The following is a 22,556-nucleotide window of genomic DNA, read 5'->3' as shown; positions in this document are numbered from 1 at the left end:
TTAATAAGCAGAAGGAAAAAAGAACCAGTATTGCTTCTCCTGAGCTAATCAGAGCTGAAGAGAAAAAAACATCTACAAGTGTAAGTATCTCCTTTAACTCTGATAGCCTCTGTCATTGAGGGTGGATGTCAGCTGCTTTGACCAAATAACTAGACTAAGGTAAATTGCACGCTGTTTTCTGCAGAAAGGTACTAATTTTTAAAAGATAATCTGGTAGTCTTAAAAAATACTCCTGAACATAAAAAAATTGCCTTGGCCCATCTGACAGATCAGCTGAGTCATGAGACACTATGATGTTCCAGAAAGTGAAAATATAAAGAGCCCTTTACTTTGAATGCATCATAATGACACCACAGAAATTTCTTCACTTTAGTTTTTAATGAATGAATGTACCAAATTACTGACCCATCTGACTGAAGCAAAGCATAAAATGTTCCTTAAGCAATAACATGAAGAAGATACAGATTTTCTAGGTCAGCAATTGCTTTGACAAAATGCCTGCCTGCATTAACCTCGTACAACTACAGCATAGTACTAGTAAGTATATCTGAACACTAAATGGATGGAACAAGGGATTTCCACCTGTAAAAAAGACAATGAAACAGTAGCTCCTAAATGTTCTTTCAGCCATTAGACTTGTACCCGTTTGTTCAAAGCTTCAAAACAGCCTTGTTTCAGAAAACACTACTGTTTACAAGTTTCCCAATATTAGGAGGAAGGGTGAGAGGCTAGATCTGCCCATGCAGCTCCAGTATTAAAAATAAAAGAGTTCATAGTTTCTGTCAAAAAGGAATGTGGTTTGTGGTTTTTTTCGTATTTTTTTTTAACATCCAGTATACACAATGTTAAAATTTTTATAACATGGCATTTACTTAATATAATTCTAACACTCTGATGAAGTTTGTTTGCTCGTTTGTTTTTGTTTGGGTTGGTTTTTTTTTTTTTTTTTTTTTTTTGGAGGTGACTGGGTGTAAGGGGATCCAAGTAACACATTCTTCAAAACTTCCAGTAATCCATTTTCAAACCTTTCACCGTATTTACCAGATGGATGGGAGCTACTCAAGACCCAACTAAATCATGTGAATTATTTAATAAGGCATTAACCTGAACACTCATTTTCTGGAAAATCAGACTATCACACCAAGCACCTGCTTACAAGCAACAGAAAGTAATGACCGCAGTCATGAAACACTAATAGGGGAATTTGAAGCATCTGTTTTGATGAAAAGAAACAGAGAGCAACTTAGATTTCACTGAATATAAGAACACAGATGTGAACAAGTGGTCCAAACTAGAGGCCTTGCCAATACTGTATCTCAGCTGTGGTAGTGCAAGGTGTTCAAGAAATGTCTGTATGACTGGGACATTTATAGAGCAGTACTTTATTTTGAGGTCACATAATAACCTGAGATGTGCAGTGTTACTGAATTAGGATTACAAATGCATAGCCATGCCTTTCAATGAAGCACAGCCTTTCTTCCACTACTGTTTCAGTGACCCCAATACCAACTCACATTCTAATAGACATACAAATTACACTGGCAGAGCAACAATTTTTTGAAAACTCTTTAATTTTCTGTTCCCACATCCCACTCCAACCTCCTGAAGTTGAAAAATGTAAATAAACATAATCACTTCTCCTGTGGAAATGTAGACAACTGCACCAAAGAAGTGTGACCAGCAGGTCAAGGGACATGATTCTCCTCTGCTCTGCTCTCACAGAACCTCTGCAGCTGGGGCCCCCAACAGCAGAAGGACATAGACCCACTGCAGCCCAGAGAAGGGCCACAAAAATGACGGGGCTGGAGCACCTCTCTCTGAAAACAGACTGAGAAAATTGGGATTGTCTGAGTCTGGAGAAGAAAGAAGACTCTGGGGACACATTATAGCAGTCTTCCTATAGTAGCACCTAAAATACCTAAAGGGGGCTTCAGGAACAATGGGTAAGGACTCTATCAGGACAGTGACAGCAGAGGGAATGGCTGTAAACTGAAAGAGGGCAGGTTTAGATTAGATACCAGGAACAAAGTCTTTACTGTGAGGGTGGTGAGGCACTGGAACAGATTGCCCAGGGAGGCTGTGGATCCCCTATGCCTGGAAGTGTTCAAAGCCAGTTTGGCTGGGGCTTTGAGCAACCTGGTCTAGTAGATGATGTCCCTGTTCATAGCAGGGGTTGAAACTACATAATCTTTAAGGGCCCTTCCAACTCAAACCATTCTATGACTCTACAATTCTATTACTTGATTCCTCTCCTCCTGGGAAAGGTTGTTTGAAGTGTCATATATGTACTCTCACTTTCCAATCACAGTACCTTAAATTTCCTTCAATACGTTTAAGTGAAAGCAGAGTTAAAGTTTTTTGCATTTTTCCAGTATGCCCTGATTTCCAATTTGACTTCAACATATTTTTAAAGTATGTTTTGTCAAAGAAACCTGGCTTCTGGAGTAAAAAGTATCTGGAAACATTTCTTTTTCAAGACTTCAAGAACAAGAAGGATTTGCAGCAAGTTTCATATAGCAAACACTCCATAACGGTGACCAAACATAAATATATGCCTCTTGTTGCCCTTAACAAATCTCCGAAAGCTTAACAGCAAATATATTAAGACTTAAACTGTTCTCCCATGTTTCTACCTCCACACCTCACAGAGTCTACAGAAAAAGTCTCAATTCCCAGTAATTTAATTTTCATTCATTTAATTTTCACTGTGGACTTGAAAACCCACAAGTCCTTCATCTTCACACTTCCTGATTTCAATATTCAAGCTTTCTGCCTGAGCTCCATTACATAAAAATGAATTCAGACTAAATAAAAACATTTCTCAGATGTTGCATTCATGCCAGAACTTCAACTCAAGTGTTTCATTACTTGCAAAAGCAGTCAAAAAGCACCATGAAGATAATAAAATTAAATTGACTTTATATTGGTCTTAAATTCTGAGCAAAGATTATTACATTTTTTCCAAGTTTCATTTTTATAAACATGGCATACTAGTTACACAGAAGAACTTTCGAATGTGAATGCACCAATAGAGATGGACAAGAAAGTAAAGGCAAGTTTTTATTCTTAGCAGTTGCTGCTACTCCTGGTACAACTTAAAACACTTCAACAAGGCTTCTGGTCTTAGTCCATGACACTGTAATTTAAATTTTAATTAATGTTTAAATATAGCTGAACCAAAATAATTTATAACTTCTATCCAAATTTTCTGTATTTAGAAGGGAAAAGCTTGATTTATGTTCACATCATAAATTATTTAATATACTGCAGAGTCTCAATTTAGAGTGAAATATCCAAAAGAACCTAACACTGGACATTCACATTCTAAAAATGCATTTTATTATTGTTACAAATTGTGACATTGACTGAAAGTTGACATAAATGATGGTCATTTACTACTTGCTTGTGTGTTATGTTTTTCAAAGACCCATCTAAACAGTGAATGTGTTAGCATACACACATATCCCAGCCAGAAGAGATATTAAAACCAGTAAGAGTCAAATTAATTCCATATTTATCTCCAAGGAGAATGAACTAAATGGCTGGAACAATACTGATTATTTAGAAACTGGAACAAGCAAGTAATACAAAAAATATATCAGAAATCATTCCTGATGAGACAGGCAGAATCACTCATGCCCATTTGCTAGGAATTAAGTGGGTTTTCCACAGTTTTGTGACACTAAAACAGACAAGAATCAGAATTTTGGCATATAAACATCAAGAGGTAACAACCACACATATACTTTGGAGTTGTATTGACTCTTTTCATTTAGCTAGTCGAAGAAAAAAGGAGAGATGTATTTCAAATGTGTGAAGTATTAACAGCAATTCAAACTCTCAAGTGACGTCAGTGAAATTACTCTATAGAGATGTAAACATTTGTGCAAAGCAGTAACCTGATAAGAGTTACACCCAAAACCAATATACCTCTGCTTTGCTCTTCTCAGCAGCAGCTTGCAGAGAAGGAGAAGATGCCAAAGGCTGAGCAGCATCAGATGATATCTGTACAAAACAGAGGAAAGAAACGAGAAAGAAAATAAGCAAGAACAGATGGGGAAGGGAGGCAGCAGAGGCCGCTAAGAGACATATTTTTAATTTCTTTTTTTTTTTTTCCCAATAATCTTGGTGGGAGTGGATATGCAACATAGAAGAAACATAAAGAGGAGACAAAGGCTTGTGTTTTTTCTGAGTACAATATTTAAAGGAAAAGTTTCAGGTAGGAAAGTGTGACTTCTAATGAAATTCATTAGGACAGAATATATGAAAATGAACCTGGATAAGATCATATCAAAGCCCTAAGAAAAATAATTACATTGTTCAATTTTTATCCATTGTAACTACTAAAATATTAATGTCCTGAAGCATGAAGGCAGACTGTCCCAGAGGATGGGGAGAGAAGAGAGTGCCTTTGTTCTTGTTCAATGTAACAGAATATTTTTATTAAGAGGAATTCAAACTAACTCTGAAAGTTGTACATTAATTAAAGTTCTAATTAACTCTTCTCTAAGAGCACTCCAAGTACATAAGGTGCTTAGGGTTAATATAAAGCCACATCTTAGCAGCAGGTTGAAGGAACTCAGACAAGTGACACTTCTTCTCTAGGAACTGGTATGTAAAATTGCTATTAACACCACCAGACTTCCAGAATTCTCCAAAAGGTGTAAATTAAATATGCAACAGATACAGTTTGCTCAAAAAAATAGCATTTCTCTAAAGGCATTTTCATACATCTTCCTATCCAATTCTTTTATGCATAGCTGATCACTTTAATGGAAACATTATCCTTCTATTCCTCTTATTATAAAAATGCAACTGAAATACATTTTCCAAATATGTAGAAGATCTTCAGAGCTATAAAGTTGACACTTCTACACTGTTTTGTATCACCTCTATTATAGAGAAGGAAAATTTAGAAATAAATGAAGCTATAATAGAGTAGGTCATTATGTTGGACCAAAATAAGCAATTCAAATGACATGTTTTTACCTAGTTTAAAAAAAATAGCTTGCACTAAATGGAAACTGAAAGCTGATAAAAAACCTCGTATCGCATGTCTAAATACCCCATATTTCTTACTTAAAATCCTACCAGCTTCTTTACTTTTACAGCTGGAATACTCATAGAATTTATATGTTTAGTATTTTTACAAAATCAGAAACTATGTCTATGCTGGAGGAAAGATATTTATAAGGTTTAATTCTAAAACAAAATTTTACCTGCAGAAATATGAAACAGAATTCTCATTTCTAAATTTACTGTTTTAAAATCCTCAGGTTATTAACAGAGTTATGGATACACCTGCTGCAATGATGCAGTTTTGCAAACAGTACCATTTTGTTGCTATAGGAACATCGGGATCCTGTTTATTCCAGCTGCATCACATTGTAACCAAATAATGTCCAAAAAATTATTAGGTAACTATACAACATACTGAACTATGTATTCTAACATCATGCTCTTTACAGAGTTTTCAATTAGATAAAGAAGTGTAAAATTCTGATAATGAATCATCTTAAGTACACTTTCAACCCGCTAACAAGTGGGATTTTTGGTTTGCACTTGGAGTTTTTTTCATTCTTTTGTATACTTCAGATTTTAGGAGAATTTAAGCTTGACAGCTCTCACAGGTGAACAGCAGGTAACAGCTGCTTGCCACACAGAACAAGGAAAGCAGAATTTCTTTTGAGAGTTAGGGGGAAAATCAGCCCTGTAGGTGCTTGTCAATTTCCATCCTCCCATAATACCTCTCAGTCTTCAAATCCTCTTCATAATATAAAGGATTATCTAACCTAGAAGAAGGCAGTCATGTGAAGGCCTGAAAGCAATTATTATAGTTTTGCTGATCAAGTAATGGAATCATAGAACCAATGGAAAAGTGTAATGCAAGCTATAAGCACGAGACAGAGTGAAAAGCAGTTGCTCTCTAGCCTGGAATATGGAACAGGATTTACAAGCTAAGAAATGCCCAAACATAATATTTATAGACAACCAGCAGCACCACAAAAAAGAGCACTTGAAAGCACACTTAACACACGTAAATATTCAACTAAGCAAGAGAACAAAAGACATATGACTGAAGCTAATCTTTAAGAGAAAACACATTACAATGTATAAAGAACATACTAAGTTTATATAATGAAAGCAACAGTACAAGGTTGAGCTGCTGAACAGCTTTATCATCACTGCATCGTGTTGAATTTGTTATCTATCAGGCTGCACCAGATAAGGAAAGTGGAATGAAAAAATCAAATCAAACTGAGTGGCTAGACAAAGCTAAACATGTAAATATGGTCTACCTCGAATTTTGCAAGGACTTTGACCTCATCTTTCAGAGCATTCTCCTAGAGGAAGTTGCTGCTCATGTCTTAAACAGGTGCACTATTCTCTAGGTACACACAGGCTAGGTGGTCAGGCCCAGAGAGCAGTGGTGAATGGACTCACAAGCAAAGAGTGGCTGGTCACTAGTGGGGTTACCCAGGGTTTAGTATTGGGGCCAGGATATATCTTCAATATCTTTCTTTATCCAGGATCTGGATGAGGGGATGGAGTGCATCATCATTCAGTTTACAGATGTTACCAAGCTGGGCAGGAGTGATGATCTGCTGAAGGATAGCAAGGCTCCACAGAGGGATCTGGACAAGCTTCAACAGTGGCCCAAGGCCAACAGTACAAGGTTCAACATGGCGAAGTTCTAGGTCTTGCACTTAGGACTCCTGGGGATGAGTGATTGGAAAACTGCCCCGAGGGAAAAGGATCTGGTGATGCTAGTTGACAGCCACCTAAATTTCTCCATCAAAATCCAAAAAGCAATTTCCAACCTGATTCCAGAATCCAAGTGAAAAAGCACACACTGGTCTACTCTGACAACGTTTGCTCTGGAAACCAGTCAACTAAAGACATTTTTGATTAGTGGCACCTAAAAGTATCAAACAAAATCAGTGGTGACCTCTGTAACTAATCATACATACCAACAGAAAAAGAATAAAGCTGGGTGATTGTGTGCGCATTACCAATGTACAGCAGAATGACAACTAGCATATGAATGTATCATTTTAACTTTTAACTTAGGAGTACTTATATATTTTGATTAAGAAATTAATTCAAAATTGCCTAAAACAAAGAATGACATTAAGGAGCTGTTTCTTAAGTTTTCACATTTCTCATTTTTCCACAAAATTTTGATCGCGTTTCAGACCAGAAGACTTGCAGTAATTTAATTTTTAGCAATTCTTGAATCTCCTTCCATTGTTTGTGTTTTGTGGCTTCTTTTTAGAAAGACGATACAGCAAAAATAACCACTTTGCATAATGAAATGCAACACTCTCTTTAAAGCATCTGGTACCCTTACTGCTGAGCAAGAAATTACATACACATGCACTAGTACTCTAAGATTTCAGTTTCACCTACGCTCTGTGAGAAACCCTTTGGTGCTAAAAAAAAGTAAGATCAGAAAAGAAAGAATCTGCAGATTTACAGTATTAGTCCAGTTCCTGGCCCCTTTTACATATAAATGTGTTACCTGTCCTGATTTTCCTCCCCATTATTCTGAACAGATAAAACACTTCTGCATTATCTGTTATTATTTAGTGGTGGCACTACTCAAATACATACTAACTTAACAGTTCATGTAAAAGCAACAATACAAATTGTAGTTGGCCCAATATCTTGGTGTAGTCTGTTGACCAGACTATTATTCCAAGGAAAGAAAAGTAAGCTTTAAACAAGAACTACATGAAGTTATCAGAAAACATAACATACAAAAAATAAGAATGATTTTACTTTAGTTTAGTTTGTACTGACATGTTTTGATGCTACATGAGTCAGACAAACACTCTCGGTCATTAAGGCGTAAATAAAGTTTTCACCTGCTTTTATTTGTTGTTTTTCCAAAATCCTACATTGATATCATTATTTAGCTTTTTATTAACAAGGATTCAAGTTAAAGCTCTACAAGCCTACACTAAGCTTCCATTTGAATATGAAATGCAGGGTGGTGCTAGCACACAGGAGATTCAAGACATTAAAGAATGAGTGTATTATCAAACCACTCAGGAAGTCCACAGCTGAACCAAATACAAAAGTGCCCTCGAGTGGCCAGTTTATATACACACAAAACGCAGGGAAATAGCCTAATGAAAAGGAATATTCTGTTTTCTTTTGACAGGTTTTAAGTTTAGCTGCAACATGTTTTTTCTTATTTCAGAAGACTTTTGACTTTTACTATGTATCTCCAACAAATATTGACAACATTAAAATCAGTAATTTATTCTAAAGCAATAGCAATTACAGACTACTAGTCTGTATAGATGTATGGATCTATATAGTTTATGCAGATGGATATAAACACACAAATCAAGTGCTTGACATTATTTAGAGGTCTGTTCTTGAAACACTGAAAGGAACATAATACTAATGTATTATCAACAACACCTATGAAGTGTTGTTTTTGGAAGTTAAGACTAATTGGCAAGGCATGTTTTAAATTACTAAAATGTTTATCTGTGCTGGTTTTGGTTGGGGTAGAGTTCATTTTCTTCACGGTGGCTGGCATGAGGTTGTGTTTTGGATTTGTGCTGAACGCTCAAGGGGTTGATTAATTATAGAGATGTGTTTGTTATTGCTCAGCAGGGCTTGCACAGAGCCAAGGTCTTTTCTGCTTTTCACACTGTCAGCCTGGTGAGGAAGTTGTGGGTGCAGGGGAGACTGGGAGGAGACACAGCCCAGACAGGTGATCCAAACTGACCAGAGGGATACTCCAGAACATGTGACATCATGCTCAGTATGTAAAGTATGGGGAAGAAGGGGGAAGGAGGAGGAAAGGGGATATTTAGAGTGATGCCATGTCTTCCCGAGTCACCATTATACATGAGACGGCTGAACACCCACCTGCCCATGGGAAGCAATGAATTAATTGCTTGTTTTACTTTACTTGTTTACATAGCTTTCATTTTCCCTATTCAGTTGTCTTTATCTCAACCCACAAGTTTTCTGGCTTTTACCCTTTTCACTTCTCTTCCCAATGCTGCTGGTGTCAGAGTGAATGAGCAGCTACTTAGCACGTGGCTGCAGCCTGGGGTGAAACCACAATGCTCCTCTATTCTACACTGTAATACTGGACACCCATAAAAGATTCAGAGTCCTGTGTTTCACAAAACAGAACAGTGGTTGGATATGAAAGAAGCCAGTACTGCTCTTCTGTCAATACTGTGAACACACTCAGCACTCCTCCAACTCTTCCAAGTTACCTTCCTAATTAAAGGAATTGATGAAACTTATACATAAGCCAGTTGTAGTTCTGAACATGTGCAGAGCTACGGACATTGTCACATTTATATCAAACAGGTGCAATTACACACTGTTCTGGGAAATAGAGATATATCTAATAGACTTCAAGAACAAAATACTCTTTCCGAGCTCTAACCCTGAACATCCACACCTAGTGTTGCCCACTTTTTTTTTTAGATTATTTATCTTTTCCTTTCAATAACCACCTTTGTGAGATATCACAGAGAATCACCATGGCTTAGTTAAATGTTGATACTGATAACCAAAATAGATGCTTTTAATATCTTACTGAATTGCACTCCATTTCTCCTGTCCAGCCTAACCAGTGTTTTCTGCATTTGTTCCAGTAAAAATTGTCTCTAGTGAGAATTTCCCTGAACTTCAGACCAACACCTTTTCCCCTAAGTGGCTTGTTCTGCTTCATGCAAGATCATTTACATTTTCATGATCCATGTTAAACTGGCAAGGTAGTTACTGGAGATTTCATCTTTGGCAAAGTTTTGCTTACTTGGGCACAGCAACTTGTAGCTATGTGGTCCTCAGACATGATCTGTGTCCAAGGTCTTATGTGTGAAGTACTGCTTGAAGTACTTATGGAAGTGGTGAAAACAAGACCCTGCATGTGGGAGCTACTAGGAATGCAGCTGGCTAACTGAAAATCCAGTCTGGCTTCTCCAACTCCTTCATTTATTCCGCTGCTTGGCAAAGTGCTGCTGAAGGGCTGTCACTTGTGGTACACCCAGGCACTAATACTAGGGCAAACACTATTCAACTTCTTCAGTAATGAGCCATGCAGTGGGGAAGAGTATAGGCTTGTGAAGGATACAAACAGGAAAAGTGGTTCATGCACTGTATAGGTGTACTGCCATTCAGTGCACCACTGACAGGATGGGCCATCAGGATCAACTGATGTTCAAAGGAACGTGCCCAGTCTCACACCCAGGGAGGAATAACTCCATGCACCAGTATGGGGTCAGTACCAAGTGGATGGAAAGCAGATTTGAGGAAAAGGACGTGGAGGTCCTGGTGGACAAGCTGGACACCAGCTTGCATCATGGCCAATTCTAGGCTCACAAGTACAAGAGCGACAAGGGCACACTGAAGCGAAGCAAAGCAAAGACACACTAAGATGATTAAAGGACTGAAGCACCTGTCTGACAAGGAAAGGCTTAGTGAATTCTGATTGCTTAGTCTGGGGGAAAGAAAACTGGGAGGTAGGGAATGAGCAGAGAACAAAGACTAAGGCAGACAGATCCAGAAACAGGACTAAGAGGCACTGAACATAAACTGAAACACATGAAACTCCATTGAAACATAAGAAAAAATTTCTTTATTTCTTTCACTGTGGAGGTGGTTTGAATACTAGAACAGGTTGCCCAGAAATGTCAGGGAGCCTCCAACCCTGGAGACATTCAAAACTCAACTGTACATGAGACTGAACAACCCATTCTAGATGATCCTTACTTGGAGCAGCATGATGTCCAAGGGTTGCTTCCAACCCTAGCTATTCTGCAAATCTATAATTTAACCCATTCTAACAAAATGATCTTGATAATAATTAATCCTCCTTTCCCTCTCCCTGCCTCCAAGTCATAATTCCTGTAGGGTATTTCAGTGCTCCCTATTGATGCCTATCTTGAATAGCATATTTTAAAAACATCATTTGATCATCCCATCATTTGATTCTAAAGTTGTTCACAGACCACAAAACCCCAGTAGGTTTATCTTGAATAGCATATTTTAAACCATCATTTGATTCCAAAGTTGTTCACAGACCACAAAACCCCAGTAGGTTTATTGCACTTTTGGAAGGGGTAACTGGTAACCATTCCCCCTGCAATAACAACTGAATGCTTCTGAATGCTGGCTACTATAAACCAAAATGCTCATGTGCCCTTTCATACTCCAATTTGTACATCTTAAGATGCCTACCTAACATATTTATGTGCAGTAAGTGTATCACAGATTTAATCTCCTTTAAGATAAAGTTATCTGGAAAGTGTGCCATCACAGTCTTCAAATGCACATCACATTTTAGCCAGTTGCCCACGTTCGTACTTCTTAAATTATACATAATGTCTTAGGAAAACATGAAAAATGTAGACTCATAATTCTCTTTCTTCAGTGAACTTAAGAGTTACATGAAACTCTGCTCCATACATAATTCACACCCTTTCTTAAATACAGAAATTTGGTTTCCCATTCTCTAAACATTGTCAGGGTGTGATAATATATTCCCACTTCATGTAGTGGAATAGATTGTACCAGTTCATAATTTTTGAGACTGTATTTCAGTACTGAAAGTATTTGAAACCTGCTTCAGCTGAATCATCATCCATCCTGAAGAAGGTGATTCCTATATGCATTCTCCTATATACTTATTTTTATTAAAACCAACAGAGATTGTTTATGATGATACCTACATAGCTAACCTTTATCCTCACTCAACACAGTGACTTCACTTCTTTTCCTCATTACTTGTATGACATAAAAGCCATTGCCTTAGATAAAAAATAAATAATAGTTGAAGAAAGATTGTCTTTTCACATGTTTTATTTTACATGAAAGAGGAGGTACTATTTTTTTTTTTAAATTAAGAAAGTATCACTGCTTCAGACCCGACTTCCTGAATCTCTATGCAACTTTAGTAAATTTTTAACTTAGCAGCATATAGATAGGGTCAAATTCAATAATTAGAGTTGTCAACCAGAAAAAAACTTCTTTATTATAGTCCCGTGTCTCTAGGAGTAACTCCAGCAGTTTCTTACTGCATATTCTAGAACAGCATATTTTAGACAGATTTACTCTTTCTTGAAGCTTTGTTCTAAAAATTACATATTTTCTCTTTATTTATTGATAAACTGTCATCATCTATTTCAATGCTGAAGTCCTCTAGGATAGTATTTATGGAAGATTCTTGCTAACTCCACAAAACCTAAAGCAAGCAGGATTTGCCACCTTTCCTGGCCACTGCATCTAAGATCATGAACAGCTGTTCCTCCATACAACCAGTTGCATAGCTCATGTAAGTATTTGGGACTCAATACAGAGCTTGTCAGTCAAGATGAATACTCTGTTCAGACATTACTTTCATAAAACCCCACAATCCAGAACATTTCTCCATGGCTTATATTTGCCTCACTTACATTTACTGCAACCATTCTGAAAAAGTCCATCAAGTCATTTATTTAAGCATACAAGTTCACATTCTTGGGTAAAGGTATTTGTGTAATTGTCAGCTGTGCTCTTTTAAGAGTGTTCCAGGAAACAAACTAAAGGAGCATAAGCAGTTTAAAGAGAGCCCAAAGCAAACAAAAAATTTAACAGTCTTCAGGATTAAGATGATTACAGATGAAAATGTTCTGCATGCTTTACTTTTTAGTTCTAGGATTGCTTCATACAAAAAAAAAGAAACTATGATGAAATATAAAAGGATGTGTATGCCTGAAAATACAATTTTAAAGTGGAAGAACAATATTCCCAGTTTCATGTCTGTACTACCTGAAGGACAGTTTTACCATTCAAAATCACCTCTTGCTACTTGACCTATGGCAACTTCTGTTGTTAACTACAAATGCAATGCAAGCTCCCACTTGCATTTTAGAAGCATGCAAGAAGAAATGAAGTCAAACAGCACAACATACTGCACTGGAAACTCTTCCTATTACTGTATCTTAGATGCACAACCTACAAAGTTGCTCTAATTGTTTCACTGCTATGTGAAGTTCGATTTATTGGATCCTATGCTATACTTTACATCATTCATAGCTTATGTATGCCTAATAATCGAGAATGAGGTCCAGCAGAACATTAATTCCAGGACAACAGTATTATGCTGAAGATATTTTAAATATGTTTACCTACTAACAGCTATTGCTTCTCCTAAGGTGATTATTCAATGAACAAAAGCAGTTCTTTCCAATAAACAATACCACATCACATGTGTTATTCACAGGACAAACATACATACATTGTTCCAGGGTATCAGCCTCTCGGGTCTTTCTGTAAATTAGCCACAAGCCTGCATTGGGTCTAAGTAAGAAAATGAGAGTAACTATTTACTGATAACTCACTTAAAACAGCTGAGTAACTTGTACCACACATTTAGTCCTGAACAGTGATACAGAGCAAGCATCTCACAATTTTCCAAAAATGACAGATCAGAAAACTCTGAGATAATAAGCATTTTAGTAAATTTAAAAGATTTTTCAAGTTGAGTTGCTTTCAGTCAGGACTGGATTATTCTAATGTATATTTGACTTCTACTTAAATGCATTATTCTATTTAAAATATAACTAACCAATAAAATCATATATGCTTTTTTTGCCCAGAACTTTATCCTTCACCACTTTTCAGTGAACCATGAAAAAAAAAATTTCTCATATTTGCTATTTTTAGTCTGCATGTTTGATGGCACTACTGGCCTCTGCACTAGCTAGTTTTGTTATTATACAGTGCAACTCTAAAAATCAAACAGTAATACAACAGTCTTGTCAGAAAACAAAATATGTTCTATACATAAGAGCAATAAAATAAAAGATCTGCAACAAAAGACATTTGTAATTTATTGTAACAAATTAATCCTGACAGTCAAAACCGGAACCTTGACATACTTCCAGGCTTCAACACACAGAATACATTCACAGAGATGTACTGGTAGACAAAACTGAAAAGCTTATGAACCCACCAAAAGCACACTGGGAAAAATATTGTACTGCATGTTATTCTAAAATAATCTATTCAAAACAATTTTTATGCTATGGGAAGTTTTTACCACAAGCAATGTGCAATGGTAGATGAAATCTGGGAAAGCCCCTTAAATTTTCACGTGCCATCTCAGTGAAATTACCACATTAAGGAAAGTGACCCTTAGGCATTGCAACCATCTTTCTGCACTTCTGTATCACCTGCTTGTACCTAGAAGGGATTCATTTACCAAAAGACAATATATGTATGCGTCTCTAAATTAAATTAGTCCTAATCCAAGGTGAAGGCAGTTCCATTTCAAAGGTGATAACAAGAAGTGCACTAAAAAGCTCATGTGTCCCACCAAGAATGCTAATATTGATTAAAAATAGGGTACAAGGTGCTCTTTGCAAAACTAAGTACAGCAAAGAAATTTTCCAGAAGAGCTTGTCATGGCATAGCACTGACACCCCATGGGAACAGTTCACAAGAACTGTTTTTCATTCGCTATTATGCTTCTAAGTACCATATTAGCAAGTGCTTTGATGCTACCAAAACATCTGGGGGGTGGGGGGTGCTCAAGACTACAAGCACGTAACTCCCCCTTTCTCCATTTCTCCACCGCTGCCCCTCAGTTCCCAGGGAATTTCATCCATCTTCTAGCAGGGTACAAGGGAAGGTAGCGCAGATGTCATAAGGACTGCAGAACAGAAGCTTTAAAAGCTGTCACCAACCTCCTGCAAAAGGGTGTGGAAACATGCACTCCTTTCTCACTCCCTACTCAAACCTCCCACAGACCCCCATGTGCTGGAAGCACAGGGTAACCTGCTCTCTTCCCTGCCAACAGTACACAGAAGCAGAAACGCAGAGTGCCAGCCAAGCAGAATAGAGGCTTAGCTTCACCTTTTCTTCTTTCTTGTCAGCCCCAGCCCCATAGAAAGACAATCACTGAACATCATCTGCAGCACTACAGGCACATGTGAGCTGGGCCAGGGAGGATAACCCAGCATAAGCATCAGACAACAGCTGTAGGTACTGCACTAGTCCAGCTCATTTATTGTCATGTACTTTTAGGATCTGCCATAACTGGAACTAGAGATTGCCCACCTCAAACCTGATGCCTGGTGGTCTTGAAGAAACACAGGTGACTCTGAAAGTGCACACTTCATCTATTGCTAAAATACTGTACAACCAGATTTTGTTCCCAGAAAGATTATGCCATTTACACTAGTCAATTGAAAGAGAAGCCCAAGGAGGAAGAAAGTATTCAGCAGTAACATGTTCCTCTTCAGCTTGTCTGAATTCCATCCTTGCTGCTATGGAAGGTAGGTAATTCATCTTACTCTGCATTATGATAAAGCAAAATCTGATTACTCCTTCAAACATATTAAGGAGTGAACTGCTACATCAGACACCAAGGTTCTCAGTTTAGAAAGATCTTGAATGTCTTTAGAGCTTTTTAGAAAAGTATAAAATTACACTCTCTTCCTACTTTCTGTTTTGGAATACAAGTGAAGAAGGGTAACCAATTGTAATTCAAACCACAATCGTATTTTCCATCTTAAGCGAAGCAGTTTTCCCCATTTCAACAGTACTTAATGAAATACACTTCTGTACTTCCCAGGCTTGCTTTTTCTACCCTTCTAAAATGAAACCATCATTCAAAGACCCATTTTCTCAAATGGGAAATGCAGCATCATCTCTCATGCTTTAAACTTACACGTGCATTTGTCCCTGTCAAAGCTCACTGCCTGTTAAGGTAGAGTAATAAAGATACATGTCAGACCATACTTAAATAAAGCAAGCACAGAGCTATATTTAAGCATAAATACAACTACATAAAGAAAAATGTATGAGCTACATGATACATCCCAGAAACAGATATATCAAAAAACAAACAAAATCTTATGAGACTCTGAACTTCAATAAAGGTTCAAATTCTCAAAACTCCTTTGCCAGAGAAGCACAGAGAACACCAAGTGTGTTTACTGTACTGAACATACAGCTATAGAGGGCTTAACAGCAGGCTCATCATACTGCCTGTATTTACTACTACAGTGCACCTCACCACAAGCAGTAATCTGGAATTCAGCAGAAGGGCTCAAGCCCCTAAGATTTCTCATCAAGGTTTACAGAGAATGAGAGAAGACCATGCCACCAGAAATAGCAATCCTATCTTACCCCTGTAAAATGGAAAGAGATAAACAAAAAAAGATTCCAGCTATACTATTAAAGAACTACCCATGAGTGAAAAACACAATATAAAGGCTCATAAACAAGGTACCTGTTGGATCATAATGCTTTACTGACGTAAATGTAATAGATAACGTATGTAAAATTTACGGAACCTAGGAATAGTCTTCGAAAGATAGAGGAGAAAGTCTGAGTCAACAGGTTTTCAACTGTAAAAGACATTTTTACATGCATAATGTTTGCTACATTTCTCTTACATAGCTTTCAAAACAAACAAACCAAAAAAAAAAGCCCAAACAAAAAAAAACCCAAACCCAAAAAACTAAACAAAAACAAAACAAAAAAACCCAAAAAAACCAAAAAACACAACAACAACAAAAAATCCCCAAACGCAAAAAAAAAAAAAAAACCAACAAAAAAACCCCACCATCATATTCTTGGTTAAAGTGCTTACTTACATTGAAGGCATTAACTGCATTTTTATCATAATACTTCTTCTTTTCATACTTATCCCTGATGAAAAATTCCACAGCTCTGGAAGTAGCTAGTTTAAGGAAAATATGCATTCATATAAATAAATAACATCAACCTAAAAGCTCATTGGTTATTCAAATTCAAAAACTACACCTGATTAATCTCATTGTGTATTTTTAAAACAGCAGAACAAACCACTCTACACAGAACAACTGCTGCTGCAGCACCCAAAGTGAGCTTCTTTGTACTATACAAAATTAATCAGTTTAATCTCTGAAGAAAACAATACAATAAAAAGTATAAGTAACTCAGCATTTCTCAATTTTCACATGGTATTTACAATCTACGTGGCTGTAGATTATAGACTTGACAGCTGAAAACACTTGAACAGTGGTACTCATGTATGGTAAATAATTACAGTTTACCATCTTAGCTTGGGAAAAAACACTTCCTCTTCATAAAAAAAGTGAAATGTATGTACCTGTTCTCTGATTTGCACATTATACCATTTATCAAATGCTGATCATAAACACTCTGAGATCACTAAGTCCTCCATGGGAGTCTCCTGTTAAAACAAACATCTCTGTGGAAGGGAAAAAAAGCCAAAACAACTAGTAATAAAAAGATATTGAAGCAAAGATGGAAATAGCAGCAAGCATATTGCTGTAGAAAACCAGAACTGACAACTCAGTAGCTCAAATGCAAAAAGGAAAGCCAGTTGTTTTTCTCAATTATTCTCTCAGCTTCATAAAGCAGCTCATCTAAAGCAGTGTGAATACTTCTAATTTTAGTAAAGCTGACTCTCTAGGATCTGAAGAATAAATTTTAACTACTTTTTCCAGCAATGCGATTATTCATTCAAAAACTGGTATTGCAACTGTGAAAACTCAGACTCATTGCCTCAAACTTCCAAAGCAATTTTTCCCTCAAGTCGATGGAAAGATATTCTTAGCTCCACATACTATGTCCTAAGATTAACACTGAATTCAAAGCACTCAGTCCATTCTGTGGATCAAATTATATTGCCAAAAATCATTGTCTTCAGGTGACACCTGCATACAGTTTGAAACTGTTTCATAAAAGTTACAAAACAAAACACTGCTTTCCACCTCTTTCCAAATATATATAAATTTTAAAGGGCAACCTGAGAACTTTTAAGGTACAACTATCTTAACACTAATAGTATGAAAAAAATTCTTCACTGTTGTTGGAAAAAACATTTTTCAAAAGGAAACTAAAGCTGCCATACAAAGAAAAAACAACAAAAAAAACCCACTATCACAATGAGCCCAAAAGATAGCTTCTACACTACAGCATCTCTGTCAAGTGAAATGGAAGGAAAAAAGAATGTTTAGAAAGGTCACTCTTGTGATTAAGAAGCAGAAATGAGGAGGGATCTTTAGCAGGAGATTTTGGGCAGATCCCACATACACATTTCTTCTATGTCTCCACTTTACTGCCTTAAAGCTAGAAGTATATTACAGTGCTACAGGAAGTTAAACAATAATATAGAAGAACATATACAAAATTGATCATCACATACAAAATATTATCATTGCTAATCCAAAAGAATGTTCAGAACATACAAATATTCACAAGCAGAACACTGATGACATACTAAACTGGTTTGGTAGTGACGCAACAGACAAAGAAAAAAGGCAGAAAACATCCATAACACAACAGCTTGTCATGAATGCCAAGTAGGTAAGTAGCTGCCAAAGTTATGGGAAAATTGAGAAATAAATCACAAAATGTTGGCATCACCTCTCTGAGCAGTACAGTGTTAATAAAGAAAACACAGGCAATGAAATATATTCAGTTGACTAAGTCTACAAGTTAGAACTATTCAAAAGGGTATGTAATTAATTCAAGGCATAAAGTGTGAAAAAGATAATTATTTTCAAAGTTATAAATTAAGCTTTTGGTCTGATCTGACAAGAAAAGCTTAAAGCATTATTACTTCTCCTGCAGTAGCACCAGTGAATTTATGTTATCTGCAGCAGAAACTATATATACATCTTCAAGATCCATTTTTGAGTAAGTTTCAGACAAAATATTTTGATCATAGGGCTAAAATAAAGTTTGAGAATACTACAGCTGGAATACTATGGTGCTAGCTGGTTCCAGTTACTTTTTTCTTATGAGGATGTATGTTTGATTTAAAAGATAATAGAATATGAAAAAGCTGTTTTGCTCAAGTGCATTTTATAATGAGGAGTCTAATCCTTAAAAAAAAAATCTTCTGTCATAACATATTGAGTGTAGTAACTAATAAACAGAAGAACCAGACTCACCTTTGTATACAGCAAATTTAGATCAAGTTACAAATAAGTTTGTTTATCAGCTCCTGTAGCTGGGGAGACTCCGCTCACTTAAGAGTAGGTGTTTAGGATCTCATTATAATTAAATAGTTATAATAAGATCAGGTGAAGCAAATCCTTCCTATGGAGTAACTTCACTAAATCAAGAAAAAAACCCCAGATCTAAATCAATGCCATTATGTATTATCCTAGTGATTCAGTAAAGGTATTTCTTGAGGAAAGTAATTTTTTGCCAGCAGACTGTCTTCCTTCCAACCCTTCCTGTGCAGGTACACAGTGATAATCACACAAAAACACACCTGGTGGCCCTCAGAGAGCTTTGGTTTATTTACGTATTCCCATGCTAGTCACCTAGACAAAGAAACCCATGCTTCACTGGAGTAAGATGCAATGGCTTATTTTACTTTACCATTCAGCTCATTATTTCCTGATCAAATGCTTCTAAACTTCAGATGGCAGTTACTCAAGATAACAAAAATATTCAAGAACTCTCCAGTATCCCTCTAACTTCCTACATACAGGGAATTTATGAAGTCACCTCTTCTGAAAGAAATAAATGGTGCTTGCCAAATCTCATTACGAAGTAGATTTGCTATGACTGAAGTGACCTAAATCTCTTCTGAACTGTTCTCAACTTCCAGTGTCATTTTTAATACAACAGTATCAATGAAATAAATAACATAAGCTGACAAATATGACTGTTTCAAGGAACTGCTACAACATCTCAATTGCATTAAAAGTTATTTCAGTGTGAAAACCAAAACAAAAAGGATACTGATCTGTTTGAGGTCTTCGGAAGTTCTCTGGCAGATTAGCTTCATAGAGTAGTCTTGCTTTAGTATTTCCCATTTCTTGCATGCACTAGGGAAAAGTGGTAGAAAACAGCTGGTTCATGCCCATCCATACTTTAAACTCTGAAACAGTCAGAATGCTACTGGAGTGCTTAAATGACATTACAAGTTTTTGACTTGGAGACCACTGTACATCTTGGGAGAGATGACGCAAGGAGGTTGCGTCCCACAGAAGGGCTGCCTGCCCAGCCCCGATGGACAAAGCAGGCAACATTGATGCTGTCTGCAGTGTAAACTAACACATCGTGGGAAAGACAAGCTTTGATCTCTCAGGATAGCTCTTCAGACCAGAAAGACAAAAAAGTAATAAAATTTGCTTGATTGCAGGAAGAAGCTTCAGACCGGAACATACCTGGAAGTCAGTGCTTGATACACCAAAGTAACACAACCAGGCATCACACAGATATGTCAGTGCTACTGTCCTGTCCCTTATAAAAAGGCTTACAACACTTTTTCTACAGATACAACCAAGAAGTAGCCTTCACAGTCCCTGGGGCAAGGTAGAATACCTCTAAAATGATAAAGAAATGAGAGGTAAACCAACTTCTGAAGTGAGTTTTATTACCTCAGGCTCACTACAGCAGAAGTATGGTACATGCAAAAGCTAGTAGGATAATAAAACATGTAAGCTGGGCATCATGATAAATGCAAATCCTTTCAGAAGCAGTCCTGACATCCCTTCCAAACTGGAAACATATTTTAAGATATTTTACCTGTATTTGCTCTGGTGTCCATTGATCCAAGTTGACAGACTTGACCCTTGATATATGAACCCCAAGATTTCGATGTATTCCAGCACATCTGATGCAGATAAAAACACCGGTGTTCCAAGAAGCCCATCTTGGTCCTAAAAGGAATAGGGAAATAAATCAATCATTTCCAAAACTCCACATACTGTGAAGATTTTCTCTGGGATAGTTCTATACCAATAGTATAAATGAACAGGTTTGAATAAAGGCTTGCCTCCGCTTCTCTAGAATACCTATCACTTTGTTAACAATTTCCAGTGTTAACAATTTTATTCACAGATTTCTACTTCTAACTAAGGTCACAAAACATTAACTAGTTGGATTTATCTAGAAAGTTTTATGTCATGTCCACCTCCCCACTTCCAGAATAACACAACAAACGAACTTCAGAAAGCTGGCTTACTAGCAACAAGATTTTTGCTTGCGTCTTGTATAATCTTTATGGCTGTGCCTCAGATGAAGCATCAACAGAAACAAGTAGAAGTTGCTCCTTTTTCTCCATTTAAAAGCTTCTTAAGACATGCATCTGTACTTAACTTGAAATTAAATGCAGGGAAATCTCATATTAATGCAACAAATACCTCATATAGCTCAGAATCTACAACAGTAGAATGCAAGCTCTTAGGAAATGATTATGCAGAGACTTGTAAAACCAATTGAAAAATATCCATCTGAGAATTGTAGAAAACTGAGTATGTTCAATATCCTTGATTTCTGAATTACCATTCATAGCCAAATGGATTTTCTAACAGAATCAGGCTGGTTTATTAACCACCACTGTTTCTCAGCTGTGCTGGCCACATTTAGACAGTTGAAGTACGCTGGCCTGAATTACCACAGTGACTATCAGGATTTTTCATTCATTCTCTAATTGAACACATTTATATAATTTTATTCCAGCCCCGTACATCACCACTGTTAAAAGTACTACTTTGAAGCCCATCTAGTTCTGAGCTCTAAGGATTTCAAAGATTAAATAACTACCATCAGAACCAAGAAGGTACATTGAAGAGCTGGAAAACATTTCAAGCAGTTATTTCCTGCTTTCGTATGACAGATGTGCACCTAGACATTCCTGCAACTGCAGTTGTTTGCATTTCAATATCAATATATGTATGCACAATTTTCTGGGACCTACAAAAGAGCTTTATGTTTCCCTCTCCTGATCTTTAGCTTAGGGTTGCACTGGTCTGACCTGGCAAACACACACAGAGCTGCTCACTCACTCTCCTCTCCTATAGGACAGGGAGAAGAGAGCAGGAAGGTGAGAAGACTTGCAGACTGAGATAACAGTTTTATTAAAGTGAAGCAAAAACTGCACACAAGGGGAAAAAAGAAAAGAGTATTTCTTCATTACTTCCCACGGCCAGGGAGCTGTCCAGTCACTTCCTAGAAAGCACCCACAACACTTCTTTTGGACACCACCATAAACAAGATTGTCCTTTCTTCCTTTCCTTAAGTGCTTTATCACATGGCATAGAATGGTCAATTAGAGTCAATAGACAGCTGCACTTCCTGCCCACCCACCACTCAGCCTTTAAACTCTAGGCAACAGAAGGAAAAAAGAAAAGCTCTGATAGCATTCAAGCAACACCCAAAACAAGGAAGCAGGAGAAATCCTTTCAGTTAGACTCCATTCTTTAGAATGGGTATTTGAAAACTCCAAGACATAATCACAGATCCCCATATTTGCTGCAAGAAGCATTACTCTTACTAGTGGAAATACTAGGAATATTTCAGGTAATCACCTTGCTTTTAATTTATCTTGCTCAATATCACAAAAAGTCAGAGCACTTGATATCCACTGCTTCACCTTTAAGACCATAATCATTAGAGTAACTGGCAGTTTTCAAAATAAGTGCTACTACCATAAAATTAGATTTCAAGGGTCAAAAGATTCATGAACTACTCACCAAAACTAACATATATTTTCCCACATGGCAATTTTATGTTACAACTACTACTAGTCAGATAAGAATGGTCAGACTCTTTGT

General features: G+C 36.9%; 1 protein-coding gene across 2 annotated transcripts in view; it reads right to left on the bottom strand.

Annotated features, from left to right (window-relative positions):
* The window catches only part of SMAP1 (small ArfGAP 1), an 89,987-nt gene that overhangs the window by 42,574 nt on the left and 24,857 nt on the right, over positions 1-22,556 (bottom strand). Inside the window, exons 2-5 of one of the 2 annotated variants that reach the window (XM_062489775.1) lie at positions 20,527-20,660; positions 19,738-19,823; positions 16,626-16,701; positions 3,931-4,005 (exon numbers count right to left, since the gene is read on the bottom strand). In XM_062489775.1, the coding sequence (XP_062345759.1) occupies positions 3,931-4,005; positions 16,626-16,701; positions 19,738-19,823; positions 20,527-20,660 (371 nt within the window). The remainder of the gene's footprint in view (positions 1-3,930; positions 4,006-16,625; positions 16,702-19,737; positions 19,824-20,526; positions 20,661-22,556) is intronic. The other variant, XM_062489777.1, reaches the window with a different exon arrangement.

This window comes from Cinclus cinclus, chromosome 3 (genome assembly GCF_963662255.1).
Source record: "Cinclus cinclus chromosome 3, bCinCin1.1, whole genome shotgun sequence".
NCBI lineage: Eukaryota > Metazoa > Chordata > Aves > Passeriformes > Cinclidae > Cinclus > Cinclus cinclus.
Note: the sequence above shows the minus strand (reverse complement) of the source record. Positions and strands in the feature narration are given on the sequence as shown.